At 41.8% G+C, this 16,714-nt stretch overlaps 1 protein-coding gene across 1 annotated transcript; it reads left to right on the top strand.

The window, feature by feature from the left end:
* The first annotated feature begins 1,704 nt into the window (after positions 1–1,704).
* On the top strand, positions 1,705–15,731 carry cacng7b (calcium channel, voltage-dependent, gamma subunit 7b). The gene is made up of 6 exons (XM_018682639.2): positions 1,705–1,992; positions 6,284–6,479; positions 6,869–6,955; positions 8,199–8,339; positions 10,917–11,062; positions 11,832–15,731. Exons 2-6 carry the CDS (start codon positions 6,284–6,286, stop codon positions 12,285–12,287), a joined length of 1,026 nt encoding a protein of 341 aa, XP_018538155.1. The 5' UTR covers positions 1,705–1,992; the 3' UTR covers positions 12,288–15,731.
* The last annotated feature ends 983 nt before the right edge of the window (positions 15,732–16,714 follow it).

Raw genomic sequence — 16,714 nt, 5'->3', positions numbered from 1 at the left:
TCAATATTATGATCTGTTTTACACTTACAGCTTATTATCTCCACTAACAGTGTACTGAGCAGTGAAAGTGTGAGGGGGATGCAGGGGAGGGTCAAGCCAGCTAAGCCTAGTCTGCCCCACTACATAATCTGAGAAATTGAAACCAATATAAACGTGGATTTTCAAAACATTTCCTGATGCTGAAGCTATAATTCAGAAAAATGTTACTAATCATGTCAAAGATGTGACTTTTGTGTTTGAGATTCATATTGATTCACGTGATGAGAAAGTTAATGTAGATGTCTTTTATAGTGGCAGATTAGGCTCTTTAGTAGTCTCTATTGTGTTTATAACCTACGACAACCCACTTAAATATGGCATTTTCTTAAAGAAAATAAAACATTAATCAACATTTTTCTGAGAAGATAAATCCTTCTGGGTTTGTTGTTTTACATGATGTACACCTGACGTTGACTGCCTGATTCAAAACTCCTCACAACAACCTTTACTCCAACCTTGACAGTATCTGCCTTTTCTGCAACTGAACCTCCAGCGCTCACTGATCAGAGTTGCGTGCTCAGTCCATCACTCACTGTCACTGTGACATGATATCATCCCTCCTCCTTTTTCTTCTCCACTGCCTCCTCCTCTTCCTATATCTCCCATCCCTCCTCCGTTTCTAACTCGCCTCAACCTCTCAGTCTCACCCCCCCTCCCCTACCCTCCCCTCTCCTCTCTCCTTGCCTCCCTCTCTCTGTCTCTCACTCATGCCCTGAGGTCAGAGTGTGCTGTAGACTATTGATATCGTTACTAAAAATATAGGATTCCTCCACCAGCCAGCTAAAAATAGAGCAAGGGACATGAACCACAGGAGACAAAGATAAGTAAGAGGAAGAAGAGGAGGAGAAGGATGAAGAGAGAGAGAGAGGTTACTAGCTGTGCTATTTCACTACTACTCATCTGTATTAAATGTGAGGTTAAATGAAACTATTTGACCAGTCTTGAATGAACTACAGCTACTAGAGGACATTTGATCTACTGTGTTTTCTACTCCCACTTTTTTCTACTCAGTTCTTTAAATCTGAACTTTGCAACCTGCATCCCCTGCCCACTCCAAATCAAACTCACTGCCCCATCTCTCCACACTGGACTTTTTCCAGTTGAATTTTTCTTCATAGAAATGATCATGATTAAGTACAGTGCTGCCAAGCACATTGTATGCATGTAAGTAAGTTACTACATAAGTGAAGTCATTTAACAATGTAAGAAATTAGACATCTGACATCTGTACAGCACCTTTCGTGAAGGTTAGTGCAGTTCTAATTGTTTTAATGATGACTGACAAGTTGATAATAAGTCAGCGCAGATTTAAGAAGGTAAAAGAGTTTGAGACTAAGCACAGGAGAAATCAACATGATGTAATAATAAAACAAATAAAATACCAATAGATATAGATACAAATGTATTTGCAACTACTGTACATACACTGTGCTACACACACTAAATTATTCAACATTATACAAGTAGATTGCTACGCAGTTTATACCATTATGAAGGAAAAGCAAAGAAATATAGAAAACAAGTCATTTAAGAAGGATGTGGAGCATGTGGATGACGGAGTGAGATGTAGTAGTTTGACCTCTCTCTCTCTCTCTCTCTCTCTCTCTCTCTCTCTCTCTCCCTCCCTCTCTCCCTCCCTCTCCCTCTCCCTCCCTCTCTCCCAACACTTCTCCCTCCTGCTCTCTCTCTACAGTATGTCTCATTTGTAGCCAAAGTAGCTTGCTGAACCGATCCACCGCAGTGCCTGGGACAGATTGAGTGAAAGAGAGAGTGAGGGATTTAGAGGATGGGTAAGGGGACTTAAGGGTAAACACACAGAAGAGAGAGAGAGAGAGAGAGAGAGAGAGTGAAGGGGGGAAGAGAGAGAGGGAGAGAAAGCCCAGAAATCCACCACCAAGCCTCCCTGGTGTGAGGTTTCTTGGCTACTGACGTGTGCGCACGACTCGTGGCAGGGTGAGTATTTTTCTTTTTTTCTCCTTTTGAATAACACTTGTATTTTTTCTTTTCTTTTTTTGGCAGCAGTAGTGATGACGACGCCTTTTCAGTCTCTCTTAGTCATTTTAAATGTATGTGTATGTGTGTGTGATGGAAGAGGCTGTGAAAAGAGCAGCATTCACAACGCGTCCTCATGTCGTGTTAGCGTAAAGACAGACGCTCATCTTCATCTAAGAGCGCACCGTGGGGGGCGGGGGAGTTCAATGTTACCTGGGAGCCAAATTGTTGAGCAGCTCTTTTTTATTTTCATTTTATTTAAAAAAAAAATCTTATTCCAGTTTTCTGTCTGAGTCGCTCACATGTTCCCTGCTCTGTTTATCATCTCCAAACTCCGCGTGAGTGTGTGTGACAGTAGGAGGGGGGGTTTCTAAACAATCCTATGCGCACATCACTGCTTCATTCAGTCCTCCGCTTGGATACTGATGCTGTCTCACATATATCCAGTTACCAGCAAATAGACTGATGTTTAACTGTCCGCTCTGCTCTCTGAAAATGGTGCGAGTTTTATTTTCTGAGTGTGGCTGCGAAGCTGAAACGCTTTGAGAAATCATGATCAAAACCCACCCACTGAGTCACGATATATATATATTTTTCCGTTTAGTCGTTATGAAGTCATTTATTTTCTGCTGAGAGTGATTTCATCGTCCCCCTCCTCTCTCAGGGCAGGTTTTTAGAGACGCTGTACAGTCAAGGTTGGTTAGTTTAGCACAGGTGTAGGCGCGCGTCCCCGTGCGTGCGCGCGCGCGTCCACGTTGGGTACTCCTTCCATTTTTTGGGCCAAGGTCTTTCTGTTCCCGCCTTTAACACTCTCAGAAAACATAGTTTCCATTCTCCTTTCAGTTCTCTCCTCTCCTCTTTCTCCTGCTTCTTTTGCTTGGATGTTTGCAGCAGCACATCTCCATATTCTCCCCTCTCCTCCGTCACCCACCCTTCCTCTTGGTGTCTCTCTTTCCTGAGAGGCTCAGAGGTGATGTCAGTCTGTAGATTGTGACAGATTAGAGAGAATTAAACCTTTTGTCCCCCTTGTGGCTCCTATCTAACCAATTCAATTGGCTCATTACTTTCTGGGTGAGGGAGCTGAGGGGCCTATCTCGGAGCGCTAAAATGGGATTGTTATCACAAATCTTAAAGGGAAACTGAATTTTTTCACTCAATCTCAATCCCAACTTCATAAAGGCTGTTTCTCCAAGAGGGCCACAGTTCTTTAGAGGATTTTTATGCGGGAGGTGAATTTGTCCCCCTCAGTTTTGTCCAAATTTGGTATAAACCAGCAGGATGTATTTCATCTGCCAGATCGTGTGTTTTCTGTTTGACGGGCAGTCTGTGAGAGAGATGAGGGAGCTGTCCGTGGTGCTGAACAAGTCTGGAAGAGCCACTCAGGCACATCCACTCATTTCTGCAGTGTTGCAAACTCTGATTGATTCACACTCATTTTCCCGGCCACTTTGGCACATCCTCCGACTGCTGGGAGGTGTGATTGTTCATCCCTGAGTCCCACTCCTCTTTGCTCCCTGATCATCTTTATATCCACCCCCTGTATTTTCCTTCAGTTATGTGTCATTTCAGTGAGTTGTTTTTGATTTCACAGAGACTCCACTTTGTACTCAAACTCTTCACTGTGACTCTTTGCCCAACCTCTGGCCTCACCTCCCTGTCTTCCCCTCTTGTCCACCAGTCCCATGTCAGCAGCAGCACTCCCCACTTTCGGGTGTCTGCTGAAAGATTCAAGTCCACTGATTAAAGATTAAAAAAAAAAATAAAAAAAGGAAGTGAATGGAACTTGTGTGCCACATATAAATGCATGAACAGCAGTTCATATACCATACTTGTTTGACGTTTGCGTGACTCTTGAGTGGCTCTTACATAAGTCTGTAATAGTAGTCACCAGTGTCATCGTGATCAGATGTACTTTCCCTTCTTTTCCTTCCATAACTAATGAGACACGTGTTTTGCCTACACAAGAGAAAATGATACATTTATGTGATTACAGCATTTACTTACATCAGTTACACAGGTTTGTCCAGGTGTGTTTTTTGCAGCTATTATACTTTTCCTCACCTCTGCTTGTCCCCTTAGTAACTCACTCTGTACGTCATCTTCTTCTTTCAGCCCGAACAGGCCCAAACTTGTCATTTCTCTGAGGATTTTTCAGACGTGTACCCTTTTACCACCAGCCGGCTCTGTTCTTACACATCATTCTTGTGCCTTGCTCGCTCACAAAAGAAGCTCTATTCATCCCTGAGCTGCACAGAAACTCAAGTTACTTCTATAGTGGTCACATCTTGCGCAGTGACTGTCCAGATAAGATGAGGCCAAGCTTAATCTTTAAGAGTTTATTCCCAGCTAGAATTACTGTTTCTATTATAACTCAGCTCTTCAAAGACTCAAAGGTTTGTCATGCAAAGAAAGAGCAGGAGAATAAAGTGGTTCTCATGTTTTAGTCATTAATTTTCATTTTCTGTTGTCAGAGCCTTCATAAGTGCCTGATAAATGGTCAGTGTTAAATTAATTAGTCTCCCTGTGGATGATATATTTTACTGTAAGTTTAGTGTCTATGTAAAGATGACAAAGAACAGAAGTTTAGTGTCTATCAGGTGACGTGTCAGTGACTTATGTGGTTTTTAATATTTGACCTGGGAGTTTTGGGCATTAAACACAGGTCAGCGTTTACAGAGAAGGACGCAAGACAGAAGAGGAATCTGCTCAGGCTGCAGCAGTGTGAAGATTTTATTAATGACAGTCAAACAGACCCGTCACAAGTATCCAAACAACAGCTCAGCACAACGGTGATATGCAGAGAGAAAGCCTTGAAACCTTGAAGCAGATGTGTTACATCAGCAGAGGAACATGCCTGATTTCACTCCCGTCAGCGACTGTGAGAGCAGGAGGATGAAGTTCGAGCTGTTACATGATCATCCAAACTGGACAACTTAGGAGTGAAAAAACATTTCCTGCTGCAGTTATTTTGTGACAGCGAGGATCAGACTTACTCTTATCTACACTTCAGGCTGTTGACAGCACAGTATGTGAATGATGCTGGTTTCCTTGTCCCACTACTGTACTTTTGAGTGGCTGAGTATTGAATGTGTGTATCCACGCTTTGTTGCTAGGCAGGTGCATTACTTCCTGGCCATAACTAGTTTTTTTCCAGTCTATTTCTGCGTCACATTTAATTTCATGTGACCATAATGAACTTTAATGTCCTACACAGCCTTTGAGATACAATGTGAAAGTCACAGTGTGCATGCAACGACAAAAAAGATCTGCAGCCGGTGAGAGATGCTGTCAAGTGAGTGTGGGCAGAGATTCTGCCGAAGGAATTAAAGGTTGTCCTACAGTTCTAGCAAGCAGATCCTAATTCAAGTGCAGCCACCAGGTCCGTAAACCTGGGAAAAGCTGGTAATTATATGAAACATAGAGTACAACAGTGGGTTATATACAATATATGGGGAAGCAGACACAAAGGTCTGAAAATATTCAAAGTAAAAGTGAGACTAACTTATTAGAATGAGGTGAGATGGCAGGTCAGTTGCATTACAGTAATGATCCTCACACTGGACACATAATGTGCAGTATAACTCAACAAAATGTTGGTGATTACACTAAACACCGATCCTGCTCTGTGCTTCCCATACGCATTTATTCTCCATTACTTGTCAAGCTGATGATACAGCAGTCCAAATTCAGCAGAAGCTTGTGGCTAACACACACACACACACACACACACACACACATGCACACACAAACACGTGCACAGGAAGTCACAAATTCATACAGACAGCATGCTCAGAGGATCTGCAGTGAAGTCTTCCCCAGTCAACCAGAACTAAGTCACAGAAAGACCATGAGTGAGTCACACAGGACCTCTCCTCTCCTTCCTGATCAGTGTGTGTGTGTGTGTGTGTGTGTGTGTGTGTGTGTTTTACTATCTATCTTTCAGTTTTTTAAGTCTTACCGTGAAGTCATCATTTGTTGCATTGGCTCCTCTCTGACCTTTAATAGGATTGGTTGCCAGTGGATGTGTCACTAACTCATCTTTAGCAGTAACAAGACAGGAAAAATAGCCAGTAGCTGTTTGCATGTGTGCACATCACATGTCTCTCTCAGTGTCTCCTTGCTCTTAATGCCCCCCACCCCCACCCCTGCACGACCCTGTCCAAATTTACCTACATTTTTGCCTCTGCCGCCTTTTGACGTGCATTTCCTCTTCTCCTCTAACACCCTCACGCTCCCTCGCTCTGCCCTCCAGATGAGTTCGTGCAGCAGCCGTGCGTTGACTATCCTGTCCACAGTGTTCGGAGCCTGCGGGCTGCTGCTGGTCGGGGTGGCCGTATCCACGGACTACTGGCTGATCATGGTGGAGGGCATCATCCTGCAACAGAACCAGAGCATGGAGGTGAAGATGGCGCTGCACTCAGGCCTCTGGAGAGTTTGCTTCGTGGCTGGTAGGAAGATACAGCAACACGTCTGAGAGGATGACTGCAGAATACAGATACATGTGCACTGTCTGAGACACAAAACACACATCCAAACAACACTGCTATGTGTGTGTGCATATGTACACACTGTTACAGGAACAAGGACAAAAAGGTAGAATAAAATAACAGAGTGAGAGAGCAGGAAGGGGAGAAAAGAGAGCGAGAGAGCTTCTGGCCTCTGGAAGCATAGCTGTCACTGAACATGATTGTTACCTGTGAGCAGAACTGCAGAGACCCACATGCTTTTTTTTTTTTTTTTTTTTTTTGGTTTTGTTTTGTTTCTTTATGCATCACTGACTTTGATCCTAAAAGCAAACTCAAATATTCCTCCTTTTTTTCTGTGTGTTTCCTCGCAGGATCAGAAAACGGGAGATGTGTTGCATCAGAGTACTTCACCGAACCCGATATAGAGATTACCACTGAAAACACTGCAAACATCCTCAGTGAGTAAAACACATAACAGCCCAGTGATGTTACACATCATCTGCTGTAGCTGTGAGTAACTGCTGAGTCCCCCTGCTGATTGATTGTGGGTACTAAAATCTGAACATCCTTTTAGAGGTAAGCTGCAAATGAGTGGATTAATCAATTAACCAAAAACAAATCTGTAACTCTTTTGATAACTGATCAGTTGTTTCATGTAATTTTTTAAGAATTATGCCAAAATTCTCTGGTTGCAGTTTCTGCAGTGGGAAGATTTGCTGCTTTTCTCTGTTTAATATTATCATAAACTCACTATATTTTGGTTTTGGACAAGACAAGATTTAGAGACATCATCTTGGATCTTGGGATTTTTTCTGATGTTCTACAGTCTGAAGACTTTTTAATTAAATAAATTAATTAATTGTGATAATAATAAATTGAGAAAATAATTACTAGTTTCAGCACCAATGTTACTGTTTCTCCAAAAGTTATCAGATGAACTACATTAACAAAATGAGTTAGAAAAGCCAACCTTTCATTTTGACGTTATTTGCCTGGGTACACAAAAGTTAATTAAAATGGCAAATAAAAATAAATTACATCATAGTTTGTTTGTTTGTTTTTTGAAAGAAGGTTTAAGAAAGAAAAGATTTCATTTCAAAGTGCTATGAAACTATTTTGTTTGCTACCTGGAATTTCTGTATATTTTAAAGATATATCAAAGAGATTTATCATAAGTTTGTGATGAAAAGTCATTTTATCACAGCTTTTTCAAACAGTAAATAATCTACAGGGTTGCAAGGCTGTGGGTTAAATTTCCCTTTTTATATGTATTCAGGCACCACTGACTATACTGTGCTAGATATTTAAAGACAAAATAATACAGAAATGCTAAAATATTAAAGGAAAAGCTGAAATTTATTAATGTTTCTCTGTAGCAGCCAAAACTATTCTTTAATGTTTCTCTTTGTGCTCTCTCAGTAACATTTCACATCATAACTCTGTTTCCAGTAGTTACAAAGCACTTAGGCTCCCAGCTCTAAACTAATCCTGTTGAGATTTGGTTGTACACTGAGAAAAACTGACTAAATATACAGTTTCCCATCCCCCCATTTCAGAGCTGCATCACTGCATAACTGTGCATACTCTATATATAGATTTTAAAGGTATTAATGTCCTGAGACATTATCATTCACCTTCCCAGCAGTTAAAGGACACATCCCATCAGCTTTGTTTAACACTGTGACCCTCTCCGTCCCACAGAGATGGTGCGTACAGCCACGCCCTTCCCGATGGTGTCCCTGCTCTTCGTCTTCACGGCCTTCGTCATCAGTAACATCGGACACATCCGGCCTCAGCGCACCATCCTGGCCTTTGTGTCCGGCATCTTCTTCATCCTCTCAGGTGAGACCTATTACTCATGCCCCACTGTCACCATTCCCTTACCGTGTGATTGATCACCACTGCCTGGTGTGTCCTGTGTCACACGTGGAGACACTCCATCACAGCTCTATTTTTAGTGTATGATGCAGGTGTGTGGAATGTCATCAGGAAAGGTGATCAGATCAGTTTTCATGACTCCTGCGGGGTGAGAGTTTTCCACTCTTTTGACTTTGTGTGACACTGGAATAAAACTGACCTCATGATCAGGGCCAGGCTTTCCTCAGATTTCCATAAAATATAATGTGGTAAAATATTCCTTTAGTATCATGAGCAGGATTTTTTTCAGCTGGATTTTCTGCATTAGTGTAGTTAACCTTCTTGAACAGCAGGTGGCTGTAACGCTCCCATTTCTTGCTCTCAGCATGTGGAGTAAAGACTGTCAGGAGCCAAACTGGAGCTCATGTTCTCTGAAGGCGGTTTCGCATGACATGTTTGAGAAGGAGGCAGCACTGCAGAGCTCAGAGGAGCATCAGACGCAGTCAGCTCTGACTCGCCATGGTGGGGACTTGCTGATAAAGGGTGTAGCAGAATAATAGGCGTTATGTAACGGGAGTGTTATGTAATGTTTATAGCCTGTGCTGTGAGTGTCGCAGTGTTTTACTTTATGAGGTATTTTGATAATAGGGTGATAATAAGGGGCAAGTGTATCAAATTGCTTTTCAGCGGTTGGATATTCTGCTGCACTAAGCCCCTGTCTCTAAACACTGCCTTCTCAACTCACCCACTCCCCTCCTCCCTCTGCCTCCCCTGTCGCTTGTTCATGCAGCCTCTCAGTTTTCTTTGCTTTTTCCGTTTCTCCCCCACTCTCCCCCACTCTCCATCCTCTCACTTCCCACTCACTCCCTTCATTCAGAGTATATTCTTTCAGTACTCTGAGTCACTGTGGACCACTGTGGTGGTGTCTGTGGACTATTGAGTGATATGAACCTATTCTGCTGGCATCATTGACACGGTGGTCTAATAAATATTGTAGTTTGAGTCAATTGTGCTCTGGTTAATATTACAGAATTCAGACGAGCAGCAGAAAAACACAGCATGGAGCCACAGCTGTTCAAGCTTGATTAGAGACTAATGTCTTCCTCTGACTTTTTGTTTTTCTCTTCCTCCTGCAAACAAACCACAGACTTCTTGCATATGAACTTGCAGACACGTCATTTATTTCGAATTTTTCTCCTTTTTGTCTCACACTTTCTCTTCTTTCATTTGCTCTCAGTGTGTTTCCCTCAGTTTTCTGGTGTTACTTATTTAGATAAAGATGTACTTCCACCACAGGATTGACAGCAGCATGGTTTCTGCATTTCCTGTGCTTTTCAATTTTAAATCGACAACACAACCTCTTAAACCAACCATTCATGTAAAGGACATAACCACTTGACAGCCCTGTGGTACATTTAAATATTGCAGCGAAAGCTAAAAATACTCATATTTGCTGCAAACAGCTCACAGCTTTGTTTGAATATTGATTCTTCGATGTTGGCCATATGTTGCATCTCATGAATTTAACATTTCTGAGGCAGTGTATAGAGCATGTGAGTGTTCCTGGAAGACGAGGGTGGTTTAATGTTGTATGTGTTGCTTCTGGGTAAAAAGCCAATTCTCATTTTCCATTCAGTGATTATACTGAGTCTGTTAACACACTGAAGTTTATAGTGCATGCTGCAAGTACTTTCTTTCTAAATGGTCTTAAAAACTGTGTCAAGCCCTTTTAATCCTCTTCAATCTCTTTTTTAAACAAATCTTAATCGTGATTTTTAGGAAGAACCTAAATGTAAATGTATATATATGCTCAGTCAGAAATGAAAACATGACATTAAAATGAGACAATTAAATTAATTAAATTAAAGGCGTTTAGTTCTTAGGCTAAAAAATGAAAGAAAACTGTTTACTTAAGGTTATAGACACCCACATTACATTCATATACCGCTGATTTATATATCGCCATTAACTTTTTTGGACGATCAGTATCCAATTGAGAGTCACAAAAGGTCCAATCAGGATGTATCTACAAAACATTCACTGACAGGTTTTTCTTGCAATATCCTGCCATGCAACATCCTCTAAAGCATTTTTAAATTAAACTGCCTCAGTTATTCTTCTCTGGGATATTGTAGAACGTGTCCCAGTCTTTTACAAAATAACTGCTCTCTTCTATAACAACTCATCATCCCTTTTAACCCCTGGGAAACATTTTTTTCCATTAATAAGCTGTACATTGTTTCACTGCTACAGTACGGGGCAAAAGTTAAGTAAAGGTTTTTCACTTCCAGAAGTAATTCATCTCTATTCTGATACACACATACACCCATGCACACACTGTCTCTCTGGACATGTCTTTATTGATGCTAACATTTTGGAGGCTAATTGCTTGGCGTGATCACTCCACATCCCATCTCTTTCTTTCTGTATCTGTCTCTCAAACCCTCGCCACACTGGTGCAGCCAGTCTGGATCGCTATATAATGACCTCCTCACTCTCTCTTGTATCTGGCTCTCTTTCTCTCCCTCAGACTCTCTGTCATTGTTAATGTGCTGTGTGCAGGCCTCAGTCTGGTGGTGGGCCTGGTGCTCTACATCTCCAGTATTAATGACGAGGTGATGAACCGGCCCAGGGAGCCTGAGCAGTTCTTCAACTACTACTACGGATGGTCCTTCGCCTTCGCTGCCTCTTCCTTCTTACTAAAAGAGGTCGGTGCGGGGCTCTCTCTCTCTCTCTCTCTGTGTGTGTGTGTGTGTGTGTGTGTGTGTTAGAGAGAAAAAATATGGGAAAGAAAAAGAGTGTGTGTTTGTGTGTGGCTGTTCTCACACATATGCTACACACAAAGAATATATAGCTATTTCCTGTAGTGCTGTCTGCTGAGCGTGCAGGCAGGTAAGATGATTAGTATTCTGGAGATAAAGTATCAGTGGTTGTGACGCTCAACTGCAGGAGTTCGTGTGTGTCTGTGTGCGTCCTCATGTGTGCAGCCATGTGTGATGCAGCTTCATGTGACTCCTCTGCTCATCTTCCCACCTCCCCTCCCTTCCCCACCTCCCCCCTTCTCCCTCTGCTTCTTTCATCAGCAGCACTTAATGTGGTGCAGTGGACAGTTCAGCGTGCACTAACCTCCCTCCCCTCCGCTGCCCCCCCATTCCCATCTTTTCTCCACACTTTTCTCTCCTTCAATTGCCCCCCTTATAACCTTTAAATCTATTATAGCTTGAAACAGCTCATTCCATCTTGAATCCTTTGCAGACAAAAGTGCCTAAGTACAGTCCTTACACCTTACATCCCTTTTCATGTCGCATTTATCCTTCACTTTTAATCTAATTTCCCCAGCCATCACTTATAACAGTAACTTTGAAGTTTAATTTGTCTCTGAACTCAGTTTATTTATGTAACAAAATTCCTCTCTCCCTGTCACGTCTAATCTCCCCTCATCTCCCACTGCTTTTTTTTTCTCATTCACCGTCTCAGGGCGCCGGGGTGATGTCGGTCTATCTGTTTATGAAGCGTTACGCTGAGGAGGAGATGTACCGGCCCCACCCGGCTCTCTACCGCCCCCGCCTGTCCGACAGCAGTGACTACAGTGGCCAGTTCCTCCATCCAGAGTCCTCTTGGCCCCCACCGAAGCGAGGCCGCAGCACCTCCGAGGCCTCCAGTGACATCTCCATCCAGCTCAACCAGGCACCACCAGCGCCGACCAAGAGCAGCCTCCAAGTGGGCGGCCAGGGAAGCCCGCCCTCTGGTTCCTCTTCCGCGGGGAGCTACCAAATGCCCCCTCAGTCTGCCAGCTACCCCTCCACACACACCCTGCCCAGGTCACACTCCTCACATCCCCAAGGCCAGGCTCTCCCCATGGCCATGCCTCCATCGCCCATACCTCCCCCTCACTATCACACACACATGCAAATGAGCGCCTCCCCCTGTTAGGAAGAGGGAGCATCAGGGAGGGAAGGAGAGACGCTGACTCTTCATGGTCATATATACTGTACATTTAGATGTGGATGAGAGTAAATGCTGAGCTTGGATCACAGATGAGGTGAGGTGCAAAAAATGTAGCTTTGGAACAATATGAAGCGAGGACAAAAGAGGTTTCAGAAATTTAAGGGGGAAGATTTTACACCATGGTGTTAGATTTTACACCACCGTTTTACAGAAACGGTGATGGACAGAGAGAGGCAGAAAAAGACGAACGTGGGGGAAGAGATCCAGGAATCCAGTTTGTCTGGAAGGAAAGAGGGTTTCCTAAAAAGACTTTAGAGGTTAGGTTGAGTGACAGTGGAGATACAGGGGAGGGAGAGTGAGGCAAGGAGAGAGCGAGGGGCTGCGGTACAATATGAAGATACTGCAGTGCTGCGGGAAATTTGTATGCACTTGGAAATGTACAATGCAAAACACTGATCACAAAGACTGAGGGTGCACATAGTTTTATACATACATAATTCATAAGAGTAAATGGACTCTGTACCTTTTTACTAAAAGGTAAATGTGGTTAAATATACTCTTGTCTTCTCTGAATTTCTTACATCATCAATCTAGTTTCATAACTCACAACGTCAAAGTAGTATTATAATATTATGAATTAAAAATCATCAGTTAGCAATAGTAAGTAATTCTGAGATGAACACAGAATGTGAATGTTTGTAAGACAAAATACAGACAGGAGTGGATGATGTTCTGAAATATCATGAGGAGAAATCAACCTTATGTTTTACATATTTGTTTGAAGATAAAAATTTCTAACTTCTTGTATATAAAATTGCACAGGGGGACGTCTATATAGCTGTTGTAAATTATGAATGAAGCTTTGGCACAAGTCACGTCGAGACAATATCTGACTCATTCTGCATTGGATGAAGACTCTGCAACAGGCACACAACCACCAACAACACACCCTCTGGATGCAGTGCATGCTGGTTTGAAGGGGAACCACCCGACGCTGATGCGGGGTCTGATGCCCTCTACTGGCCACTGTTCTGCACTAACCCTGTACCAGCCTTGAGTCTACAGTTGTTAACAGCTTTTTCACGCACCCTTCTCTTCCTCGCTGACCTGCACTGTGTGTCAGTAGATGGTGCAGCACAGAGGGGGTTGGACCGAAGCCGGTGTCTATCCAGAAGTGGAGTTGCAGTGAATGTCAGGAGACATTTTGAGCTGTACATGGATCTAGAGATATGCTTTATGGAGTGGTTAGACATATTTTTTTAAAGCTCCTATGCTCCTTATATATCTGTACAACTCACGTGATGAAAGTATTAATTACATTTGCACTTACTGCATAAAGGACGATACCACTTTTTATGAAATGCAGGTCCTCTAGTTTTAAAGTTACATGGACAAAGTAGAGGCCACTGTTTTATTCCAACATATTTGGTGATCATATGTTTTAGAGGAGGGTATGAAAAAATAATCGTTTGTTGAAAATATGATCCTGAGCCATCTTGTGTTTATGGCTGCAACTTCTTCTACTATTTTCATCAAGGACCAATCTACCCATTATTTTCTGAATTTATTATTTTATTAGCAATGCTTCCCCTATTCTGCATTTATAAGCAGGATATAAACATGAGATAAATATAGATAGATAAAGTTTATGACACACTATAATGTAGTTATAAGCAGAAGTGTTTATTCGTGTATTGTCAACAACTGCAATTCCTCCTGTGGCCACCCATAAGAATAGGCTGGTGTACAAACAGATAATGAATGACAGTGCAGTTAAAAAAAATATTCATTCATAGAAGTTATAATTGCTGACAAATACTATACATTAATGATCAACTAAAATGTCCTTATATCTTCTTACAACTACTGCACATTATAGTGTGCCTAAAACCTACAGATATTCAGTTTATCGTGATAAAAATATCAAATCTTCACATCTGAGAAGCTGGAACAAGGAATTTTATTTTTATTTTTATTTTTATTTATTTATTTAGTTTTTGACATTTTTGCTTGAAAATTGACTGTTGAACGACCAGTAGATAAATGAATTTATTATTGCAGCTGTGAGCATGTTGCTTTTGTTCTGAAAAGATAAAGTGGTTCTTCCATGTATTACCTTTCTGTATTGTAGCATTTCCTTAAAACATCATAAAGTAGCAGGCTGTACAGTAGGACACTGCGAGATGTTTTGAGCCACCTTGTTTTAAATGCATTTTAGTCAAATAGGGCTATATGGTGGTGTGTTGTAGTGACTAATTTACATTTTCAGATGCTCTTGAAGAGAACAGTAATGCTCGGAATAAGCTGCTCTCAAGTACTGTACAGTATGTAAAAGGTGCAGAATAATAATAATCTTGAACATGAGCTCCTCTCAAGAAAAGAAGGGCCTGCGCATCATAAACAGTGGTATTTAAATTTAGAGCATTTCTATTATGTTTGTTTGTTTTAAAGGCACATCATGCACAGGGATATGTCCATGTGATATATCTCTGTAATGAGAATTAAACCACCATGTTATTGTGTAATGGTTGGTTTTCATTATCACTGTGATGCTGGAGAGAGGGAAACACACTGATGTCCTACAGATGATGTGTGGGATGGCGATCATTAAGACTTACAGGGGAAGATGTAAAGTGAGATCACTGAGATATCGTCGTATTTTTTTTGCAGGGCTTTGTTCATCATGCATGCATTTTCTCAACATCACCCTGCTTTTTGTTTATGCGGCTGCACAAATTCATGTTGAGGTGAAGCCCAGTGCAGCTGCAGCCTTCTGCTGTTGGTTCTGCTGTTACAGGTAGGGAGGGTTAAGTGCCTTGCTCAAGGGCACCGGACAGTGACTCAGCTGCAGCTTTTGAAGAAGATCCAAGTATTTCCCTTACTAGACTTTCTCAGCCATTAGACACCTAAATCTTCTGGTTAAAAGTCCACCTCTCACCCTTAGACTGCTGCCGACCCCATCATGACCTTTGCGACTGTGGACAGCTGAGAAGCATTTCTGTTCTTTTCTTTCGTTTTTTTACGTATAAAATCTCCTTTTTAACATTTAGAGCTGTTCAATAATCATTCGGTGCCTCTTAAACTGCAGCAGTTCTTTTTTTTTTTTTTTTTTATATCTCTGTACCTCTTTGTTTTTCCCTCTCTACCCCCAACCTTTTTCTTTGCCTCTACATGATTATATAAAAGGGTGTAGCTGTGCTTGCTTCTGCAGAGAGCCTAGTCTTCTTGCACATGACCATCTTTGTAAAGAAAACAAAATGGGTAAAACAAATGCTTTTCAATGCTTCAGTGGAACCAATGCTGTATAATCTGGAGATACATAATTCAGTAGGAATTGTTATAAGATCACTGTTCTTGAAAGTGCTGACATCTGTCAACTCACTTTCATCTGATATACATTAATTAAACTTTTAACATGGATTCATTTCACCTTGCTTGTGCCCTCGCTGGTTGTCATGTGTTATATTTTTGTCATTGTTCTACTAGTATGATCCCGCCATGCACTTATATTAAAACAGTACATACTGAGTATTTCCTGGCTGGTCTCTGTGATGGAGGGAACCATTGTAAGTGAGTGCACACTGCACTGCAGTGAACCACTGGGTGTTAACCAGGCTCCCTCCTCAGTCACGGCAAGCCACCACAGCCTGAGGGCAACCATTGATCAGAGTGTATTATGGGTGTATGTGCTTGTGCGTGGCTGTGTTTGTCGGCGTATGTGTTTGCATATGTGTGAAGGTTAAAAATTGTTTATCATAAGCAGACTGAAACTAAAACATGGCCTTAGAACGTGAAACAGAAAGTGTAAAATATTTAAATGAAACTCATTCCTGTTTCCAAAACAGGGATGTGTATGTTGACTATGTTTTGGTCAAGGTCAGAGAGAGAGAACAATAAAGGACGAAGTCATGTAGGTGAACTAATAATCCATACAGAGCAACAGTCTTTGATTTCTGATCAGAACAGAAAGTAAACATAATGTCATATCAAACTTTTAACACTAACAGAACTAAAAGAAAAATCAAAAGCAAGATGCAGTTCACACACATAAATAACTAAATGTGTGTGTGTGAGTGTGTGTTATAGAGAGCAAGACTGAGAGGTGTTACATTAGGAAGTCAAACATCAAACATCCACAGGTCAATAAAACTAAAAAGCATGAGCACTCTGCTGTCTGACTTCCAGTCCTGAGAGTTGTGTGTGTGTGAGCGAGCATGTCTCCTGATGAATGAAGCCTGACTGCTGGTGTAAACAATTGAGATTAAATTGTGACTTGTAGTTGTTGTGTGGCCACTTTTCTGTAATGACGTGCCTTTCACTGAGTATATGTGACCATGTGTGTTTGTTTGTGTGTGTGTGTGTGCAATCCTGTGTGTGTATTTGCTTCTGTCTCTTTTTCTTTTGTTTGTCTG

This window comes from Lates calcarifer, linkage group LG15 (assembly GCF_001640805.2).
Source record: "Lates calcarifer isolate ASB-BC8 linkage group LG15, TLL_Latcal_v3, whole genome shotgun sequence".
Taxonomy (NCBI): Eukaryota; Metazoa; Chordata; class Actinopteri; family Centropomidae; genus Lates; species Lates calcarifer.
This window is presented reverse-complemented; position numbering and strand designations above follow the sequence as displayed.

Excerpts from the sequence above, each read along its gene's own strand:
- cacng7b (XM_018682639.2), top strand. The coding sequence starts at position 6,284 with ATGAGTTCGTGCAGCAGCCGTGCGTTGACTATCCTGTCCACAGTGTTC. Across the intron at positions 6,480-6,868 it reads GAGAGTTTGCTTCGTGGCTG|GATCAGAAAACGGGAGATGT; the intron begins GTAGGAAGATAC and ends GTTTCCTCGCAG. Across the intron at positions 11,063-11,831 it reads CTTCCTTCTTACTAAAAGAG|GGCGCCGGGGTGATGTCGGT; the intron begins GTCGGTGCGGGG and ends TCACCGTCTCAG.